Raw genomic sequence first — 20,518 nt, 5'->3', positions numbered from 1 at the left:
GTACATATTAAAACCAAAAGGGTTTTATTGCCTGATGCCAAAGTAGAACATGTTTAAAGTTCAACTTTTTAGGTTTCCCTTTGGGTTTTGCTCATCTGAGGAACTTAAAATGTAACATCCAGAACATTTGAACCTTAAAAGGGTAAACTCAAAAGCCACGAACAGACCAAAAATATTGGTTATAAAAAAGAAAGAGCGAGGATGCTTTTAAAAAGAGAGCATTCTTCTAGAACTTCATGCTTGAAAACAAGTGATGTTGTGTTAAGCTGTTAGTTTTGGAGAACCCGAAACATAGGCAATCTCTCGTGGCTCTTTTCAGTTGTGATTCGCACCCAGAATTCAAAATCTATTGTTCGTTTATATAACACACGGAGGAAAACACAAAGGTTTCGGCTTCTTCGGTGTTTAATTCCTCTCATATGTGCTCTTTTTTCTATTTCCAAGACCCTTCTGAAGTTGCTCACCTCCTTTGACGCAAAAGAATCGTGTTAAACGAGCCATCTGCATTCATGTTTGCACAGTTGAGGACGGAACTTCGTAAAACATTCGTCGAATGAGTCAATCATAACGTCACCTGTCTGCAGTCTACATACCGATCAGCACACGTCCATAAAGTCACGGACTGTCCGAGCCAGGACTATTTCAACTTTAGATACTTCTACTTGCAATGTGAGCGAAATATTAAAGAGTGCTCTTCGTCATTGTGCGTTTTAAAGCAATCTGACTAATACATTTATTTGTTTTATCGATTTTAAGCGTCGGAAGGAACCTGTCACCTCCCTGTTGCATTGCTATAAAGCCGAGCGTGCGAGTCAGTACGGTCACGGAGACGCGCATCGGACGCGCGCACTGAAGAACTGTTATACGTGGAGGAAACTGTTCACGCACAGCTGAAAGAACATTGAACAACATACTCGAACAATACGACTTGAATCGACGTTTACCTTGCGTTTTATACTTTAAAGTGCTTTGGGAAAGGAAAAGGAAAGTTACTGGGTGAAACATGAAATTTATCTTACCGGCTGTAGTCCTTTTTCTTGTTTTGTGCCAAGTATTTGGAGAAGAATTGGGTCCAAAAGAAGACCTTGATTATTGGACAGGCAACAATCAGGTACAGGTGAGTTTTTCCATCTTTTACTGTTGTCTAAACATGTCTTTTAGACGAAATAAAAGCTACTGTAACTATTTGACATTTTTTAGGGCTGGTTTTATTAGCCAAAACAACAACAACAACAACATTCTTATGAAGTCTCATTATATTGACTATATTATGTTAGTATAGTCTATTAATAACTGTAAAAAAACGTATCTGTAAATTTTATTATGCTACTTTTCATTATTAAAACTCAGCTTCATGGAGTGGTTATAACAGAAAATATATATTTGACATTTCAGTGAGCAAATTATGTTGTAATTACTAGTTATGTACTGTGTAATAATAATGAGCAACATTATATAATATTTTTTTGGTTATAATTTTACATTGTTATTATCGATTGGGTGGGATGAATTGGGTGAATCCATATTCAGGATTGAGGAGGACCAAAAGCAATCATTTAGAAATTAACCATTAAATAATATAACATGGCACATGTAATAAAAATGTTATCAGCTGTATTCATTCGACTTCACTGGGTAGTTAAAAAGGATTCAAGTACAATATGCACAGGTCGCTGTCCAGTGCTGAATTACTCAATGTCCATATTGCTTGTTTGAATGGAGCACACGTTTCCCATTTGACATTGCGGGTTGGAAGAGAGCCAAGCACTTATGTCTCTCATGCTTTTTGTGTCTATAAACTGCATCTTTGCAACTGCTGTACATAGTAAAGTATTTTTGTGCTCGAAAAAATTATGAAATTTGGTGAATTCTGTATTGGGATGCATTGGTAAGTTACAAAATGCTAATTGTATCAACATCTGCAAGGGTTCCAGTGATCTTATAATGTGAGTGGCATCTGTATGCTGGAGGTCTAATGTTCCACTAATCAAATCATCTCTTGCAGGATGAGTGGCTTCAGGCGGATCCCTTCAGAGAGATACTAAGACGTATGACGAGGAAACCCCGACCTCATCAGTTCATTGGTCTGATGGGGAAACGGTCCTCTGGTAAGACCGCAGTCATATTTCTCATGCATATCATTAAACAAAAATCTGATGTTGCTAATACTTTTTAACTAGAATGCATCAAATTACAAAAAAAAAATGCTTTTGACCTATAACTGACATCTCTTTCATTCTTCCACCCCCACAGCAAATGCACAAATTACACGAAAAAGTAAGTGATCTCAAAAACACTCCTCCATAAAATGCATATATTATTTGCTAAATGCTTACATTTGCCTAAAAGCAAAGACACTTGAGGAGAGATTTACATATACAATCATACAACAACATTTTTCAGTGTGTTTTTTTCTCACATAAAAAAAAGGGTTTTAGAACTCTAGAAGAGAGAAGAGAAATCTTTACAAATCCTTGAACTTTGCAGGTTTTACAGTCACATTCACAGTTTATTAAATGGAATCTTAAGAGTTTTAGCAACACGTGATTCCTTTTAATGGAAACTCACATCCTCAAGGTCTTTTTCACAGTAGAATAAAAACAATTGTAACATCCTTCAACCGCACTCTAGGCTTCAACAATATAGCAGGATATGTATGTATATATATATATATAACCCTTAATTGTCTTCCAGGGCATAAAATCAATTCTTTTGTGGGGCTGATGGGTAAAAGAAGCCAAGAGGAGCCAGGTAAGAACTGCAAAACCTCTCAATTAGTTTTAGGATAGCTGCTTCATCAATGATATAAATAGTGATAATACTAATAAAAACTAGTAGCTTTAAAATTGAGATATGACTTATTTGTAACCCCAACCTTCTCTTTTCACAGAATCATATGAATGGGGAACAGTACAGATCTACGACAAAAGACGTTAATGACTAAAATGGATCATCGTCACATCCGCTTCCTTACGGATCATTTCATTATGTGATACTCGTTTATTTTTTTATTATTTTTTTTCAGGTCAGAAATAAACATTTTCATTTCACATTGTGAAATAAGGCCACACCTGTGCCAGTTTATTTATGTCAGACATTTTAAAACGGTTCAGCTGTGATCAAAAGTGTTTGTCACAACATCTTTCCCAGAAGTTGTGGAGCATTAAAGCAAAGCGTTGTCCTTTCTAAGGTACTCAGAGATTTGTGCTGAAAATGTCAATTTTAGTGCCTCATAGTGTTTTCACCATGACTGATGATGTTATAATACAGACAGTCCGGGTGTGATGTCATCCTGCGCATGTCTTGTCACTGCTACGAGCAAAGGTTTTGCTATCTTGATATCTCTGTGTGATTGTAGCTTGATATTAAAAATATTTTCTTTATTGGTGGAACTTTTAATTCCTTGTATCGTTGAATGTGTGGCGTATCACGGTCTAAAGGTGCTTTCACAATGGCACCCTCACTCCACCTACAGGCTATTAGATATATTTTAACCATCAAGTCTTCTTTTAAACCATGCTTATTGAACTGTATTAATATAACACAACTCAACTGGCATTTTTTTTTATTTTTTTTTTTTATCAGTATCATGACCATATCTTTCAATCCAATCACTACAGAATCTGTCGCACATTAAACTTTCCTAATTAATTGACAGTGAAACTATTCAATATAGTTAACGTTTCTTTAAACATTAAAGCTGTTTCTATTCTCTAATTGAAAATTCACTTTCCACTTACACTTTCTTACAGTAATGGTGCACCAAAGAAAATACAAATATCACATTAAGTTCATAAAAATAATAATACATATAATTTCTTAACCCTTAATATTAGTTTCACATCTCAATATTAAGCCAGGAGTTAAGGAAAAACAGTGAACCCTACTTTAACCAGTGCCATTCATTACACTTACAATACACTTACAGACTTACAATAACAGTAAAACTGTTTTTTTTTTAAAATAAATAACTCTTTAAAATCAGTATAACTAGCCAACTAATTATTAATTTCAATTAGCTGACTCTATGCACACAAATACACTCACTAAAGAGCATAGCTCAATCGCACAGTGGTAACAGATATTATCCAGCCCAGATATTACAACAACAACAAAAATAGTAACTTAAACTAATAATTTATTCCTGAACCAAAAAACAAAAACATTACCGTTCAAAAGTTTGTAGACAACAAAACATTTTTAATTCAGCTTTGCCATCACAGATTACATGAAAATATATATATATTTAAATAGAAAGTAATTATTTTAAATTGATATATAATATTAATATTTTACATTATTACTGTTTGTACTGCATCTTTGATCAAATACATTGCCTTAGTGAGCATAAGAGACTTTTTTCAAAAATATTTCAAACCTAACCGACCTCAAGCTCTTGAACAGTTTTATATCACTAATTACTAATGTAAAATAAATGAATATGGAATCTCCTTTAAACAGTGTATCTTTCTGTATCTTTGTCTTGAACTTTGCTGACAGTGTTAATTAATAATACAGTTTACCGAGCAAATTTCATAAGGGATTCCTCTAATCTATCTATGTATCCTCAATAAAAAGGTGTGAGAAAGCAAACATGAGTCTAATGGAGTATGCAAATGGAGTATGCAGGAAAGCTTGAAGGCCTGAAACGTGGACAGGGCCTCCATTTTTATCTTTTGAACTATTGCATGAGCTGAAGAAAATCACACTAACCTGTGAAAAACGGACTCTTTAGGTCAGGAGACTTAAACCAACCTAAAAACACATTTTAGTAAACTAAACAGAGAAAGTGGAAGCAATAAAATATATTATGGTTATGTTTAAACCGGCATGTATGCTATATAAAATGTATTGTTTAGCTAAGGTCTTAAGTTTGATGCGATTACTGGTCTTTATCAGGCTTGTTGATGGACAGGGTTCTGGCCGAGAGGTCTGTGGCCTTGATCCAGCGAGGCTTCCAGTAATGTGTCGTCCACTCGCAGCAGCCGGGGAAATTCTTCTCAAAGATCTGCCTTATGAAGAATCCCTCTTTGGTTGTGGGGGTGATGAAAGGGAACACCTTAGCAGCCTTCTCCAACTGAGAGTCATTCACCTGAAAGGGAAAATAAAAATTCAAGAAAGAGATAAAGAGGAAGAGGCTTTAAACGTGCAGTACCTCAGACTCAGTGTGTTCCTGCAGGCTAGTGTACAAGGGTTTCTTAATGGATGACAAACCATCACCGAAGGCCTCTTTCCTTCTCCAAAGAATCTCATCTGGGATCAGGTTCATCCCTTTAAACGCTTTCCTCAAGAGATGCTTCTCCACACCATTCTGTGCCGATCAAACAAGTTATTCGGTCTGGTTTTAGGGGGCGTTTACACATCCTTTTTAACTAAAAACCTAAAAAAATGTCATGCATTTTGGCAGTTCATTTACATGACAACGATGTTTTGGAGGCCTAAAAAAACGGTTTTCAAAATTTATACCGTTATCATCTCCATGTCAACTACAAAAACGCAAATTTGTGAAAACGGTGACGTCATGTGCATGCGTATTGCGTGTTCAGTCTATAGGCGCATGATTTTTCTTTATAAAGGGACATCGCCAACAACTGGCCTGGCAGCATAATACAGCATTTTTAATAGTTTTAACGGATCCGTGCGAACGGGGATGGTTTTGACAACGTTGTTGTCAGTACAAAGGAAAAACTTTTCTGTTTTTAGAACAATGTTGTCGTGTAATTGTACAATTAGAAACCACAAACATGAGTTTTGAAAAATAGAGAGAAGATTAAAAAGTACATCATGCAAAGAACATCAAAATTTTATTTTAAAGAATAAACAGTTTCGGTTCCCATTGACTTCCATTGCTTCTTTGGCCATACAACGGAAAACCGTTTAGCTATACCAACTTTTTTCAAAATCTATTTTATGTTCCACAGAGAAAGTCATTCTGGTTAATAACAATATGAGGGTGAGTAAATGACAATTTTCAGTTTTGTAAGGACTCTTAAGGGTTCGGGGTTTGTCGAACTCCAATAATTAAACTTTGCATAGAGACAAGTAGTCGCAGGAGGGACGGACATGTGTAAGGAATCCTTACGACTTACTAAGGATAAACCATTGAATAGGAAGGTGTCAGATAAACTCACCTTAGGCACTCTCATCTCTTCAGGCAGAGAGAGGTGATATGCGGTGAACCTATGGTCCAGGAAAGGCACTCTCAACTCCAGTCTAATGAAGAAACAAACAGTTTGGATTGACAAATACTATGAAAAATTCCAAGTTGCTATGTGCAGGGAAGAGAAGAGAAGGGAAGGGACATTTGGTCTTACCCGAATGCAGCTGTGGTTCTGTCCGCTCTCAGAGCATCAAACAGATGAAGCTCTTTCCGCAGACGCACACTGTCCTCTGCAGCAGCTTTAGGTGATGGAGCCTAATACAAAAGAGGTCAAATGTTCACTTGACAGCACAACAGTCATAAAATAGAGCCACAATACATGACAGTACTGGAAAAAATTATTAATTAGGTCACCACTTGTGAAAAACAAGTGTGCTAATTTGTACTGAATGCACACTTGTAGTGTACATCAAATCTTAAAAGTATATTTTTTGCAACTATACTTGCAGATAATAATATGAATTAAATAAAAGGACACTTAAATGTAAGGGTGAGAGAAAAAAAAGATAATCCGGTGCATCTTGATTCTCACTTCAAAGATTCTGAATAGATTATGAACATTTTAAAATGATTTCAAAGTGTCTCAATGTTCAAGTTAGTAAACAAATTAATAATAATAAAAAAGTAGGTTAAGAATTTTATTATTAATATAACCTTTATTTTACCAGGAAGAAAACTCACTGAGATTAAAATCTCTTTTTCGGGAGTGTCCTGGCCAAGATAGGCAGCTAAGTTTACATAGACAATTTACATCAAAGTTTACAACACACAAACAAATCTCATTACATAAATAAAAATTAAAATATATATATAAAATGCATCTGGTTACAAACATTTACACACAACCAATTTAATCTGATGATTATCCAATAAATATTTAAATTGACCACAAGATACTAAATCTTTTAACTAGAATCAGACCGTGAGGTGCCTAAAGATTCCTACTCTACTTAAATGTACTTAATAATAGTACTTAATTGGTTCACCCAAAAAATTACAATTACGGCATCATTTACAAAAGATATTTTGAAGAATGTTGGTAGTTGATGGACCCCATTACTATCCCATAAGAGTATACATTTAAAAAGCACATTGTACTTTAAAGTGTATTTTATCAGGATCACGATCAAGGATTTACCACGATTCTTTTTTGTGTCCGTTTTTAGGACTATTTTGTCACTGAGTAATATATTAAGTCGCTGAGAAGTATAGCCAAACTAATTTCCATATTTTGAAAAATTAGAGATACAATTAAAAGTGATACAATTTTAACAATATATATATATATTTTTTAAGTGGCAGACCAAAATCATATTTTTCATTCTCTTTTCATTTTTTTTTTTTTTTGTCATTCAAAATAATAACAAAGATACAAATTACAAATAATAATAATAATAATAATAATTAATAATTCATTACATTTATATAGCGCCTTTCTGGGCACTCAAAGCGCTTTACATAGAAGGGGGGAATCTCCTCAACCACCACCAATGTGCAGCATCCACTTGGATGATGCGACGGCAGCCATATTGCGCCAGAACGCCCACCACACACCAGCTTACTGGTGGAGAGGAGACAGTGATGAAGCTAATAAGTATATATAGGAGGATGATTAGGAGGCCATGATGGACAGAGGCCACTGGGCAAATTTGGCCAGGATGCCGGGGTTACACCCCTCTTTCGAAAGACATCCTGGGATTTTTAGTGACCACAGAGAGTCAGGACCTCGGTTTAACGTCTCATCCGAAGGACGGCGCTCTTTGTCAGTATAGTGTCCCCGTCACTACACTGGGGCGTTAGGACCCACACAGACCACAGGGTGAGCGCCCCCTGCTGGCCTCACTAACACCTCTTCCAGCAGCAACCTGGTTTTCTCAGGAGGTCTTGGGTTACAGGGTGATATGGCTGCTGGAGCCATATCATAATAATAGGACAAAAATAATAGGACAAATACAACATAAGAAACAAATGATATAAACCAATAGAAACGTTTTGCTTATTTTAAACTAAAATAAACTTCAGCTACAGTTGGTGTATTTAACAGTAGCATTTAAGTAAGAAATTGAATAAACAAATGTAAAAATAAAACACTACATAAACTTCACTTTATGAATTGAAATATACATTGATTCTTATTGTAAGAGTTAAAATTGTAGCACATTATCTTTGGAATACAGCCCAGAGAACACCCACAAGCATTACATTATTAAAGCTACTGAGGTTCAGTCAAGAGCAGGAATTTATTTCTTTGTCTCTTGTAGCTTGATTAATGTTAAATGCGTCCACTTTTAAAAGTATCCAAATACTTTTTAGAGACACTGTAAATACACACAAGTTAATCATACAATAACATGTACCTGATGAAAGTAGATGTATCCTTGTGTCAGCTCATCCGAACCGTCACCTGAGAAAATCACAACGCTGTCTGTCTTCTCACGGATGTACTTTGATGTACATGCCTAAAAAAACAGAGATCACTGAATGTTCCTGCTGCCATCTAGTGGCTATGAGTTCAGACTCTATAGCAGGGGTCACCAAACTCGTTCCTGGAGGGCCGCTGCTGTAGAGTTTAGCTACAACCAGGTCCAACACACCTGCCTGAAAGTTTCTAGTATGCCTAGTGAGACATTGATTAGCTGGTTCAGGTGTGTTTAATTGGGGTTGGAGCTAAACTCTGCAGGACAGCGGCCCTCCAGGACCGAGTTTGGTGACCCCTGGTCTATAGGCACACTGCCAAGACAAGCATGGCTACTATTGTTAATACTTTTGATTTGTTCTAACCCCAACGGATTAGTTCACATTAAAAAAAAAAAATTAAAAATTTAAAAAGATCCCAGTCGAGAAATAAGGGTCTTGTCAAGCGAAACGATGACAATCCCCGGTTCCACCTGACCAAGTGTCGAGGTGTCCATGAGCAAGACACCTAACCCCAGCTGCTCCCGACATATTTTGATTAAAGATTACAAGGGCACATTAATAATAATAATTTTAAAAAAAGATGTGCATGGAATAAATTATTTTAATAAACTGCAATATTCCATAAAAATATTGTAATTTTGATTTCATGGTGACCAAGTTATACCATGAAGGATAAGAGATATCAATCATGTAAGTGGAAAAAAAAGTTTATTAGTAGATATAATCAGAATTTAAAATAGCTAAAATGCTAAAACATCAGAATAGTTCAGCTACCTAGTACCTACCCTGATGTGGTTGTAGATCTCGCCATTGCAACATAACCAGAGGTCGGGGAACTTCTTGACTCGCAGAGGCTGCATGCCGTACAGCTGGTCCACTATAGCGAGAAGGTGAAACCCAAAGCAGCAGTTGGTGAAACCAATGACACTCTCAAAGCGGAAAGCGTCTGGACCACGATGAGCGATCTTCATGGCATTAGTGCACTGAGTCTCATCACTACCAAACACGGCCCATATATCACACATTCTGATGCTGCGGATTAATAAGAACATAAAATGTATTAACAAAACTAGGAGGAACTCAAGTAATGTCCAAATTTCTCAACACAAGACCACAGAGCACTATGCCTTTTGGACATGTACCATGGTAATACTAACAATATTCTTTGATTTCCTTGTTTCAGTTGAACAAAAACTGATGTTCACTGGACAAGAGCCTCTAAACATGTCATTGTTTACATTATATATCACAGACACACGCACGCACGCACACACACACAGTTCAATAAAGTAAAATAAAATTTCTGTAATAATTTAGTCACCCCCAAGTTGTTCTAAACCAGTATTTGGTTTACCCATATTCTTCAAAATATCTCTTCAGCAGGAGAAACATATTCTTACAGGTTTAGAACAACTTGAGGGTGAGTAAATGATGATAGAAAGTTTCCTTTTTGAGTGAACTATCCCTTTAATAACCGACAGTTTTGTAAAACGGGTTCACTGACTTGCATGATTGACAGTGAAGAGATGTACCAGGAGATAAACAAATGAACCAGTAATACAAGCCTGTTTAGTTTAAGTTGATGGTCATAATCTCTTATGATTTTCTTGAGTCCAACCATTTGTAAATAATATCACAAAAATACAGTTCTGAACTTTCAATTATTTGTAATTAATTTGACAATTTAATGGTACTTTGAGAAGCGGCTTTTAGAAGCAACTGCAGAAGAAACTGAACACATAAACATATTTTGCCACTGATGATTGATTTATGCTTCCTCATTCTTGAAAGTGAGAATATTAGCCGCTAAGGTGGAGTGAATTAGTTTCATCAGCATGTGTGTTTATTGTTATGCACGTGTCTTGTAAATAACAGGTGCATTTATCCTGTAAATAATATCTGACTGGTAAAACCTTTTTCCACATAAACAGTAAAACTTTACAGTAAAACAGCACATCCCCCGAAACAGCATCATTGAAGTGCTGTAACTGCAGCAGAATATTAGATAGTAATGCATCTTCAGCTGTCTGTTTAAGTCCATTTAGTGCAGCTCTGTAAAGCATATGGAAAAAAGTGCAGCTGTGATTTGACATTTGGACAGGTTTGCCGGCAGAAGGTTCTAATCACATTTTAGCACATTAAAATGCAAACCAATATTACATAACTACTACCTGTAAAAGGTGCTTGATTTGGTCTGTATTGGTTGAAATGAGAGCCCCACCGATCTTCCTTAACGAAGATTTGCAGATGAAACACACGTGCAGTGTTTTTACACAGATATTTTGTCCTCTGTGCCTCCCAGCCACGAGCGGTAGTCACTGATTATTCAGGTCTTAGCATACAAAAGGGGTGTTTCACGATTTTGGGGGCGTTTATTCCAAACTGGAATATGCATTTTACGACATCTTTACCTGATTTTCTAAAAATCACGTGGGAGATGCCTGGAAAAACACAGAGAGATAGCCTGCATATTTGTGGATTGTTGTTGTAAACTAGTTTAATGTTTCATATGTGTGAATTAGCCTACAGCCTACCAGTTTTACCAAGCATACTACTTCCACTCACAATCTAGCGTTAACTATTCCCATTTAACACAAAACGCTCCCCCTAACGTTCCCGGTTCGTTATTTTTTGAGGTAACCAAATAAGAACGTTCTTGATTGGTTCTTTTTTTGTAACCTAAACTTTCCCAGAACGTTCCCTGCAAGTTTTTTGTTTGTTTTATTTTATAACCTAAAAAGAACGTTCCCAGAACATTCCCTGCAGGTTATTTGGGTTTTTTATTTTTATAACCTAAAGAGAACGTCCTCAGAACGTTCTCTGCAGGTTATTTTTGGTTATAACTGAGTTGATACAGGAATTCCGGGAAGGCCCCCAACAATGCATTCAGATTCAAATAACTAGACAACTGACGAACTGAATCCTGTTAAGATTAGGAAATGTGTAGCATTGAAACCTCTTTCAAACAGCATTTACACGCACATTATCAATATCACCTGACAAAGATTTGCTATCCACGCGTACGGAATCGTTTTGTGATTAGTCAGTTTGGTTTTGCACTGCATGGACACTCAGAAACGTTCATGTTTAACTAAACTCTGGTACTTTTTTTGCATTTCTTCTGCTTCTGGTAAAGAAAGTGATCTCAAAGATATAGTACCGTGGTTGCTCTTCTTGACAGATATCCTGTTTATCTATTGTGCACACACTCGCGAACAGCTGGACGGAGTATGTAGGCTACATGCCCCATTCAACTTACGCCACTGCTGAAGCCACATAGATGGAAACACTATTTTGTGCCATTCACCTTTCATCCATCTGTGTCTTTCCTGTAATCCTTCCAAACCAGCCAAATGAGGAAATCTTTAACAGGCAAACACCTGTAAAATAATGATAGGATTTTACATTAATAATCATCAACATCATCTACAGGTAAAACACAGAGGTTCATTCGTGAATTAATCATGATCAGTTATCAGGATTTTACTATTGACGATTTAAGATGATCCATTGTTAAGTTCTTCGAAGTCAGTAAACTCAAACTTGCTCAAGTTCAAAAACACGTGAATTTTAACACGTTAACAACGCGTAAAATATGCGTATTTAACACGCATTTCACGCGTTATTATTTGGATGTGAAAAATCATCATGTTGTTATCGCGTAAACACAAACATCCATTAAAAGTGTAGGAAATTATAGATTTAATTAAGGCTTTTATTCATATATAAACATTGCAAATCTCACCTAAATGTTTGCTCACTTGGTGTTTTTATATTGGGATCACTTTGTTGCAATTGCACAAGCTTGTTTTTAATATTAGTTTTTAATATATTTTATAATGTAATTTCACAGTTAATCCAAATGTCTGTAGAAACATTTGATTTTAAACATTAATTCAACATTACAGTATATCAAATTTAAAATGTATTAGGCTCCAAAAAATATAACAACTTTTAATTTAAGTAAACTATCTTGTACATAAGCCCATAATTGTGTAATTTTTACCTGTGCCCATTCTGTAAATATACAGAATTTGAACAAAGTTATCAAACACTCTACAGTCTTAACTACGTAAATTATAAAATAAATGTAGATTGATCATTATTAAAGCTACAAACGTTCTTTAGTCAAGAGCATGAGTAATTTTCTCTTCTTTGATTCTGCTGTCACTGCTACACATACAGATCTCACACGCGTCCCATTTTCTCACAACTCTTTACATTCATTTAAGACTTTATTTAACTCATTTAAGACTGCACTTATGAGGATACTCAACAAAACTGACATATTGGCATAATTGAGTTGTTACTCGTTCAAGCGAGAAAGAGAAGTCGATTCTGGCGCACATCTTTTTGTGAGACGTGTCAGGAGGACATCCCAGACAGTATGTTCTCTTTTGTCCTGTCATGCTTGATTGGTTTAAAAGCATTTGCATGAAGAAGAACGTGATCATATTGAAGGGGTGGATTCTGGAATCCACTGCCACTTCAATGTATATCTAATGGGTGATTATAATCACGGTATTAATATACATATCAAATGAGTTGAATGACTTCTCTAAGCTTATGAGATTTTACTTAGGGCGTCCTACAAACTTCTTGTGAGTCCTGAAGCTGACTTCTGCCTGATGAAACTGCAAACTATCTTCAGTAAAACAAAAAGACTCTTGTCTTAAATTTACTGCACTTCTACTGTAACTCCTGGCTTTCAATATCTGGTCCTTGGGTCTTTAACTGTAAATTCCCTAACAGTTAATGGTGGAGAGGGCACAGGCAATTATTCTTTGGTGACACCCTGGCTAATCAACAAACAAGGTAGGAAGATTTTATTATTTTAGCAAGATTTTATTATTTTAGCAGGATTGTCTGGGTGGAAGAGGTTGAGAGAAGGGAGAGTGATAGCGCATCAGACACACTCTTGAGTTGGAGCCCGAGGAGCCTGTAGTGAGATGATATACACAAGTACTAGCAGGATGCTGGGTGGTGTATACGTCATTGGAGACAGGCCGTGCTTCAGCGAGTAAGCACCCCCACTAGAGCAGCGTAGGACACTTAGAGGGTCACTGGTAGTGCATTGGACGCACACTTGAGTTGGAGCATGAAGGGCCTGTAGGACGTGGATATTCACAAGTACCAGCAGGATGCTGGGTGGTGTATACGTCAATGGAGACAGGCCGTGCTTCAGGGAGTAGGCACCCCCACTAGAACAGAGTGTAAAGATTCTAAGTGTAAAATCGCTCTCGATCTCTCCAATTCCAAATAGGGGTATACCCCAGACTTAGTGATTCAGGCAGGTAGGGATTTAGGTATTAGAAAGAAAAAAAAAGTTGTTTTGTTTTTTGTTTGCCAGCGATGCATCAGGAATGATCCCGAGAAAAATAAAAGTTGTGACCCAAAATTGGCTTGGAACGGTATATGAGCATACTTTGCAGTTTCATCACGCAGAAGCCAAACTGTGTTGTTACCACTGGTAAGAAAGGGCATATGGCTCATGATTGCTAGAAGTGTGGGGAACTTGGCCATATTCACAAATATTGTAAATGAAACAAAGGGAAGAAAGAAACAAAAGAAAAGAGACTACCATTCTGTCTGAAAAATTAATGAACTTGTGAAACTGAGAAAACTGTTAGGGGACGATTAGGGGTCAGCGGCCTCCAGTTCATGTGATAACACTGATTTCATACCTTTCATTCATAAATAGTACCACAAATCCGTTCCTGTCCCTCTCACTCTTGTAAAACTCTGACAATGTTTATTGGACTGAATAATTGGCTGGGGTAAACACTGTAGGCACAAGTCACAAGTCACACATCAGTAAAGTCACAGAGAAAAGTTTTTTTAAAATAATATTATATCATTATTTTTTATTGCCAAATTTACTGAACTCTTCGAACTAGGCACTCACTGACCGCATTTCTTTAAATTTGAGTCCAAGTTCAAACACTGAACCCGCTCCACTGAACACATCCGGCCCACATCTGGCAAGCGTGGAATCCACAGATGTGGCCCGCATCTGGACCAACACTATGTTGCTGTCTACGCATACATAAAGTACTACATGGAAACATATCTGAAATGTCTGTGTATTTACCAAATATTGCATTTATTTCACTTCAGCTGTGATAAAGTATAAAAACACCAGTTAGCGGTCACTACGGAAAGCAGAAAGTGTCCGACTTCACGTCTGTTTTCAGCTCCTCCTCAAACGCAAGCGGCAACTCTCGCCGATCCATTACATCCAGCCGCAGCCGATATCGAACACACCTCCTGGTAGCATATGAGATCTGATCATATCGGTTTATTTAAATGAACCGGGTTAATGATTCGACTTACTGATTATTTCGCGTTATGGATTTTTTAAAAGCATTTTATTTGTATTGCTAATTTTTAACTATTCCTATCCCCAATGTACTCTTGAAAAAGCAATGACAAGGCTTTCAGTCTAGTAATTGACTAATGCTTTGTGAACAGCAGGTTTTGACTTAATCATTACATTAATCTATTCAAAACAATGATTCTTTGGTGAAACAGACCATTTACTCACATGAAAAATGTAGTTGAAATACACCTTTTCCCAATTGTTTTCATTGTATTCAAAATGCTTATTCTTTATCAGCCGTGTATTCTTTATCTATAAAATACAGCTTTGTCATCCAATTTGATGGTTGTAGGTTTGGCTCAACACTGGTTCAATATCAATATCCTTCTAACAAAAGGATAAATGTATACAAATCCCACTACAATTTCACAACACTAACAGATGAAAGCTAACTCTCATAACTTCTGTGGAATACTCTACAAAGCTGTTCAACTGACCAAAAACAACAATTGATCAGTAATGAATTGTAGTCACTTTATGCTATAGGCTACATTTGGAAATTTATTACAAACAGACAATCATTAGTCACATTTATCATCATGTAACAATTAGCATAACAACTGTCCATGGACTTATTAGTATAAAAGTAAATGGTCCATGAACAACAATATTTGTTGTGGCGATTGTTTGGCTGAGTGCGGCACTGAATGCTACATAATAACCCAGAGTCAATTACACTGGTTATATGAATTCATTAAATATTAATTGTCAACATGTGCCAGACATCGAACTTTAGACCTTAATAAGATATATCAGTGATAAATAGCAATAGTGAAAATAGTGCAAAAAGATCTCAAGCACTGGAAGAAAAGACAAAGGGCAAAATAATTATAAAGCTGTAAAACTATGTACAAGTTCGAATAAAAATCATATAAACGTTTTAACTAATGTTCTGACATTTTCCAAGCATGCTTTCCCAATTATAAGAAACAGTGTCAGACTTCCTGGAGAGGCACTTCAGAAAACATAAGTTATTTAAAACCAAAGCTTCTGTTGGTTATAAAACTAGCTGCCATTAGACTGCCTACTAAAAATAACACTTGGCTTTGATCAGGATCCATTTGAATAAATTGCAGATAGAGTGACTGTGAAATGTTTGTGTTAGCAATCCCAGCAGGTGTTTGCACCTGAAAGCAGGCAGCACTGCTGATGTTGGAGAACCCTGGTCTTGGTCGGTGCTTCTTCATAAAGTCAATACGATAATCTCTCCGTTACTGCTCAGACTGAGGTTTAAAGTAATCTTCTGTTCTAAATACACTGGGAAGCTCTTGATGTCTTTGTGATTGCCTTCTTGGGCTTGCAGGTTTCTGAAGAAGAAAAACGGGCAGTAAACAATTGGTGCCAGTTCTATGGCAAATACTATGGCAAGCATGTATACACACATGTAAAGAGCTCACATTTAAAAAACCTGGCACGGCCATTGTGCGAAAGATCTTTTTGAAGGCGCCTGGTAGGGTTCCAACTTCACCTTCAACTTGAGTTACTTGTTCTTCCATTGCATTGACATTGGCTCCAACCATTTTGACAAAGCCCTGAAAATTAGAAGCTACACTTGAAGCAACAAAAGAAAATGTCAATCCATCACCATGGTTCAGATATTGTTTAAAGTTAGTACCTCCAATTTGTCAATTTTTCGGTAAATCTCTCTCATCTCTTCCGATTTTCTTTGTATCTGTGGTAGGTTCTCATTGACCACCTGTGAGGTGTCATTTCGAATCTATAAAAAAAGAAAAGAAAACAACGTTATCAAATTCTAGGATGCTTTTTCAGTTAAAGTATTTGCAGATTAGTCAGTTAAGAATGAAAAGGCTAGAATTTATTCACACCTCTATTGAATCCAACATATCATCAGCGCTCGGATTTACTTCCATGGTGCTGTCAAGTACGACTAGCAGTCTGTGAGGTAACCTAAACACTATTGGCTATATGAAAAGGGGTAGGAGCCATTCAATATGTCCCACCTTAGCTTCCTGTTCAGTGGAAATTACGTCAATGCATCAAACAAAGCTGCACGTTCCAAGGCACTTCAGTGGGCCTTTAAATGTCTTTTTTTTTCTTTAGGTTTATTTATCTATTGATATTTTACTAGTGGACAGTGGATACTTCATACAAATCTCAGCATTTTCTAGATAACATTTTAATAATTTGTTTTAGTGCAGTAACAATATACAAGCAAATTTATTACAATTTAATAAAATATGCTTTCCCCACACAATAAATGGGTCTTCTTTATACATAAAAATATATAGAAGCCTATATACAGTATTTTAGGGAGGGGGTCTTAATTATTAAACTCAAGTCTTTATTAGGTTAGAAGTGTTGTTTTAGTATTATTTATACAATATTAAAGAATTTATTGATCATTTGAATTAGCTTATTAGTTTTTTAGTGTTCTAGTAAGCTTTAATTTATTTTTTTGTTTTAATTATTTGAATAACAACTTCACAAATGGGGGAAAAGACATTGATCTTACCATATCAAGCATACCAACAAACTCATCAACTCTTGTAAGCATTTCTTCCAGGCTTTTCTCCAAGCACAGGACCTGCACAGCAAATATGTGATAAGCGTCAAGAAAACAAAACACATGATAGACTCTACATACTCAGTGTGCATGTGATATAAATGTTACAGGGATAAACAATTGCTTCACTGCCTTTAAGAATTGAAAAAGCAGTCTGGTGTTAGGAACATAATTCAGTCAGCCGCACAGAGAACAAGTCAGTCTTTATTTAACCCACATCATGCTTGACAAATTAGGCTTGATAACTACACTGTGTTCCAACAGGACGAGTATACAGATGCATTGAAGAGACTCCGAGGGGGAAGATATTTTTAGAAAAGCGTTTTTTGTTCATTCAATTAAACATTCTTCCAAATATCTTTTGTGTTCCACAGGAAAAAGTCATAGAGGTTTTGGAATGACACAAGGGAGTACATTACTAATGTGATCAATCCCTTTAATCCATTATATGGGATCAATTAAAGTTTGGGCTCTTCTCCACTCAAATTTTCTGGTCACTATTGTAACAGTTTCATCAATGATGAATCAGCCACAAACAATTATACCATTGCATCCTTTATAGCCATCATGAGGTTTCTATTATGGAAGGGATCGCTTGGTTTACCAAATAAATGCTTCTCACACTAAAACAAACAAAAAGTTGTATTTTGTACACTTCCACCCACCAAACATTCTTTTAACAGTCTTCCGATTCATCCACAAGGCAAACCTTAAGGGAAAGTTCACCAAAAAATTTACGTTTTCTGTCATTATTTTGTCACCCCCTTATGTCGTTCCAAACGCTCAGACACTAATAAATCAGTGAACATAAACTAAAGGTCAACCGAACTTGCTCGACTCGCAAGAACAAACCTCTTTGGTTCTCGCTGAAGCTCAAACGTGCTGCGTAACACACGCGAATGAACCTCAATGGGTTTTTTTACACATCAAGTGAACATGTTGGAGCTTCCGTTTACCAGATCTGATGTGTGCGTTGATGAATGTTTATATGGGAATAAAATCCAAAATTCAATCGATTTTTCATATAAAGCAATTGTGTCTCTTCAGAAAATTTGGACTAAACTGCCCAAATCATATGAGGGTGAGTAATTAATGACAGGATTTTTATTTTTGGGTGAACACACCCTTTAAATGAGCAGCATGGTTTTCTTTAAACTGTCCTGCCATATACATATTCTTGTTTAGTATTTGATGATAGTGGACTAATGCTAGAGTGGTGTGCAGATGACATACTCCCCTAGAGTTTTTTGCAACCCCCTTACACACTGAGTAACAGTGGTTTTGAATTTTCACCTTATTACAAATAGCATTAAAGTGTTGTTATTCAGGGAAACAATCTGATATTATACTCATGGGAGTAACCACATACTGCAAGCCAACATGTGTCACACTGTGGCTTATCTGAAGCAACTTGCCATTCATTCGAAATGGCATTCAGATAATCAATTTATCAGTTTGTGTAGAGTTACAAACAATGAAACACTGCCAATCCAGTGTATGTGTTTGTGCATTAGTTGTGGAGAGTTTTCAGTAACACTTTCTGCAGGTAACATCGCTATATCAGTAGGTGGAGACACTGGGTCTCATTCACTAATAATTGCGTACATTATTCGTTTTAGTACACAAAATTTCTCATGAAAAATAAATAAATCACCAAATCAGCCTAATTCACACATGCTTACACACATCATGCACAAACTATCGTTAACGTATGATTAGTAAGACCCGTGCTGCATCCAGAAACGTATAGTAGGTACTACTTTTGAAACATGTTTCTTCAATATAGTATGAATGTTGAAATTGCTTCCGGGGGCACCGCAATCCGACTGAAAGGGCACAACTGCTATGCATGCAATTAAGACATAAGCTACTACAACATCCATGTTGTCACTGTCACCTGACCTACTGAGTCAGTTGCATTACTTCACTTCTCCCTGGCCTGATGGGATAGTAAAGTGTCTACTGCAAACTTCAGAATCTCAAAAAGTAGTAGGTCATCCAGGTATTTTTCACCAATTGTTTTATAAATATTATGAATTTGGGCAAGCTACTCAGCTAACATACGTTTTTTTCACCTACTATAGTATAGAAGTGGTAGGTATAATCAGGCTCAGGACTAGTGTGTTTATGAGTGAGCAATTGAATCGTTCATTCCGATTCATTCAGGAATGAAACATCACTACTGGGTGTTACTCAGAAGTTGATTATGCTGTAGCTTCTTTTAGCACGATTTTCCTTGGTGGAGACAAAATATAGACAGGGAACTGGGAATACTGTTTTGAAATCAATAATTATTTATTTTTTAAATATCTGTTGTATCAAGATCACTCACTCGTGCTGCAGTATGGCCGAATTAGAGCAGTACAGATATTCAGAAGAACAAAATGCTTGCTTATATGTGATATAGGGTAATAATAATAAAGAGGATGAAATAACGTTACTGACATTTTTTTATATCCTGCTTTTATTGTGTGTATTGAAGTTTAAGTTATGCATTATCATGTTAAACAGGCATGTCAAAGAAGGACTTTGCATGTCCTTACCTCTTCTTCAGCGTTGGCTCTGATATAAGAGGAGTATGTGATGGCCGTGTGTCTCAGTAGCTCGTCGTCTTGGGTCTGCTCCGGCTCGCTCTGGTCCTGGGTTTCTCCAGCTGCTGAGATCGGGCTCTGGGCCACTGCAGCGCCGAAGCTCGGGCTCTGAGACACGGTACCGCTGCTCAGGGCCTCACTCACCATAGACAAGCTGCTGGCGCTTTGGGACACGATGCCGCTGTCTCTGCTCACCTCTGCGCTGGACTCCTCCAGGGGTGACAGCACCGCTGCTGCCCTGTCAAAGCGATGCTCCATGTTTCGCTATCCACTACACTGCTCTTGTTTATGTGGAAGTGAACGCAGAGCAGCGTGTGCGCATGCGTAAGTTTAATAGCCAATCAGAGAACGGGTTGGCCACATGTTGGTCATGTGATAATAAGGGTCAAAGGAAGCAGAGTAGCAGACTCAAACGGATAGATCTGATTTTAAAAATGGAAATATCC

At 36.7% G+C, this 20,518-nt stretch overlaps 3 protein-coding genes across 4 annotated transcripts; 1 reads left to right on the top strand and 2 right to left on the bottom strand.

Annotated features, from left to right (window-relative positions):
• The first annotated feature begins 517 nt into the window (after nucleotides 1-517).
• On the top strand, nucleotides 518-3,389 carry tac1 (tachykinin precursor 1). 2 transcript variants are annotated; one of them, XM_079590212.1, is made up of 5 exons: nucleotides 518-1,111; nucleotides 2,006-2,108; nucleotides 2,254-2,277; nucleotides 2,695-2,751; nucleotides 2,891-3,385. In XM_079590212.1, the coding sequence occupies exons 1-5, from the start codon at nucleotides 1,004-1,006 to the stop codon at nucleotides 2,935-2,937; spliced, it is 339 nt and encodes a 112-aa protein (XP_079446338.1). In that variant the 5' UTR covers nucleotides 518-1,003; the 3' UTR covers nucleotides 2,938-3,385. The 2 variants fall into 2 exon arrangements, with proteins under 2 accessions (XP_079446338.1, XP_079446337.1); XM_079590211.1 differs by having other exon boundaries at nucleotides 548-1,117; nucleotides 2,891-3,389.
• A 647-nt stretch (nucleotides 3,390-4,036) lies between these two features.
• Nucleotides 4,037-11,955, bottom strand: asns (asparagine synthetase). Its single transcript, XM_079591365.1, has 7 exons — nucleotides 11,886-11,955; nucleotides 9,364-9,610; nucleotides 8,518-8,619; nucleotides 6,315-6,415; nucleotides 6,132-6,213; nucleotides 5,156-5,311; nucleotides 4,037-5,092 (listed from the first exon to the last, which is right to left on the bottom strand). The coding sequence occupies exons 1-7, from the start codon at nucleotides 11,894-11,896 to the stop codon at nucleotides 4,883-4,885; spliced, it is 909 nt and encodes a 302-aa protein (XP_079447491.1). The 5' UTR covers nucleotides 11,897-11,955; the 3' UTR covers nucleotides 4,037-4,882.
• A 2,463-nt stretch (nucleotides 11,956-14,418) lies between these two features.
• On the bottom strand, nucleotides 14,419-20,422 carry bloc1s4 (biogenesis of lysosomal organelles complex-1, subunit 4, cappuccino). The gene is made up of 5 exons (XM_079590416.1): nucleotides 20,025-20,422; nucleotides 17,431-17,502; nucleotides 16,573-16,674; nucleotides 16,355-16,489; nucleotides 14,419-16,264 (listed from the first exon to the last, which is right to left on the bottom strand). Exons 1-5 carry the CDS (start codon nucleotides 20,328-20,330, stop codon nucleotides 16,169-16,171), a joined length of 711 nt encoding a protein of 236 aa, XP_079446542.1. The 5' UTR covers nucleotides 20,331-20,422; the 3' UTR covers nucleotides 14,419-16,168.
• Between the last annotated feature and the right edge of the window lie 96 nt (nucleotides 20,423-20,518).

Source organism: Phoxinus phoxinus, assembly GCF_949152265.1.
Source record: "Phoxinus phoxinus genome assembly, chromosome: 19".
NCBI lineage: Eukaryota > Metazoa > Chordata > Actinopteri > Cypriniformes > Leuciscidae > Phoxinus > Phoxinus phoxinus.
The sequence above is the reverse complement of the archived record's forward strand: the minus strand, read 5'-3'. Positions and strand labels throughout refer to the sequence as shown.

Bases quoted from the DNA above. Each gene is read 5' to 3' on its own strand.
- bloc1s4 (XM_079590416.1), bottom strand. From the start codon at position 20,330: ATGGAGCATCGCTTTGACAGGGCAGCAGCGGTGCTGTCACCCCTGGAG. The intron at 17,503-20,024 runs GTAAGGACATGC...TTTGCTGTGCAG, and splicing joins GAGCCAACGCTGAAGAAGAG to GTCCTGTGCTTGGAGAAAAG. The intron at 16,675-17,430 runs GTAAGATCAATG...CTTTTTTTATAG, and splicing joins TTGTTGGTATGCTTGATATG to ATTCGAAATGACACCTCACA.
- tac1 (XM_079590211.1), top strand. From the start codon at position 1,004: ATGAAATTTATCTTACCGGCTGTAGTCCTTTTTCTTGTTTTGTGCCAA. The intron at 2,109-2,253 runs GTAAGACCGCAG...CCACCCCCACAG, and splicing joins GATGGGGAAACGGTCCTCTG to CAAATGCACAAATTACACGA. The intron at 2,752-2,890 runs GTAAGAACTGCA...CTCTTTTCACAG, and splicing joins AAGAAGCCAAGAGGAGCCAG to AATCATATGAATGGGGAACA.
- asns (XM_079591365.1), bottom strand. The intron at 5,312-6,131 runs GTGAGTTTATCT...TGATCGGCACAG, and splicing joins AAGAGATGAGAGTGCCTAAG to AATGGTGTGGAGAAGCATCT. The intron at 5,093-5,155 runs GTACTGCACGTT...TTTCCCTTTCAG, and splicing joins AGGAACACACTGAGTCTGAG to GTGAATGACTCTCAGTTGGA.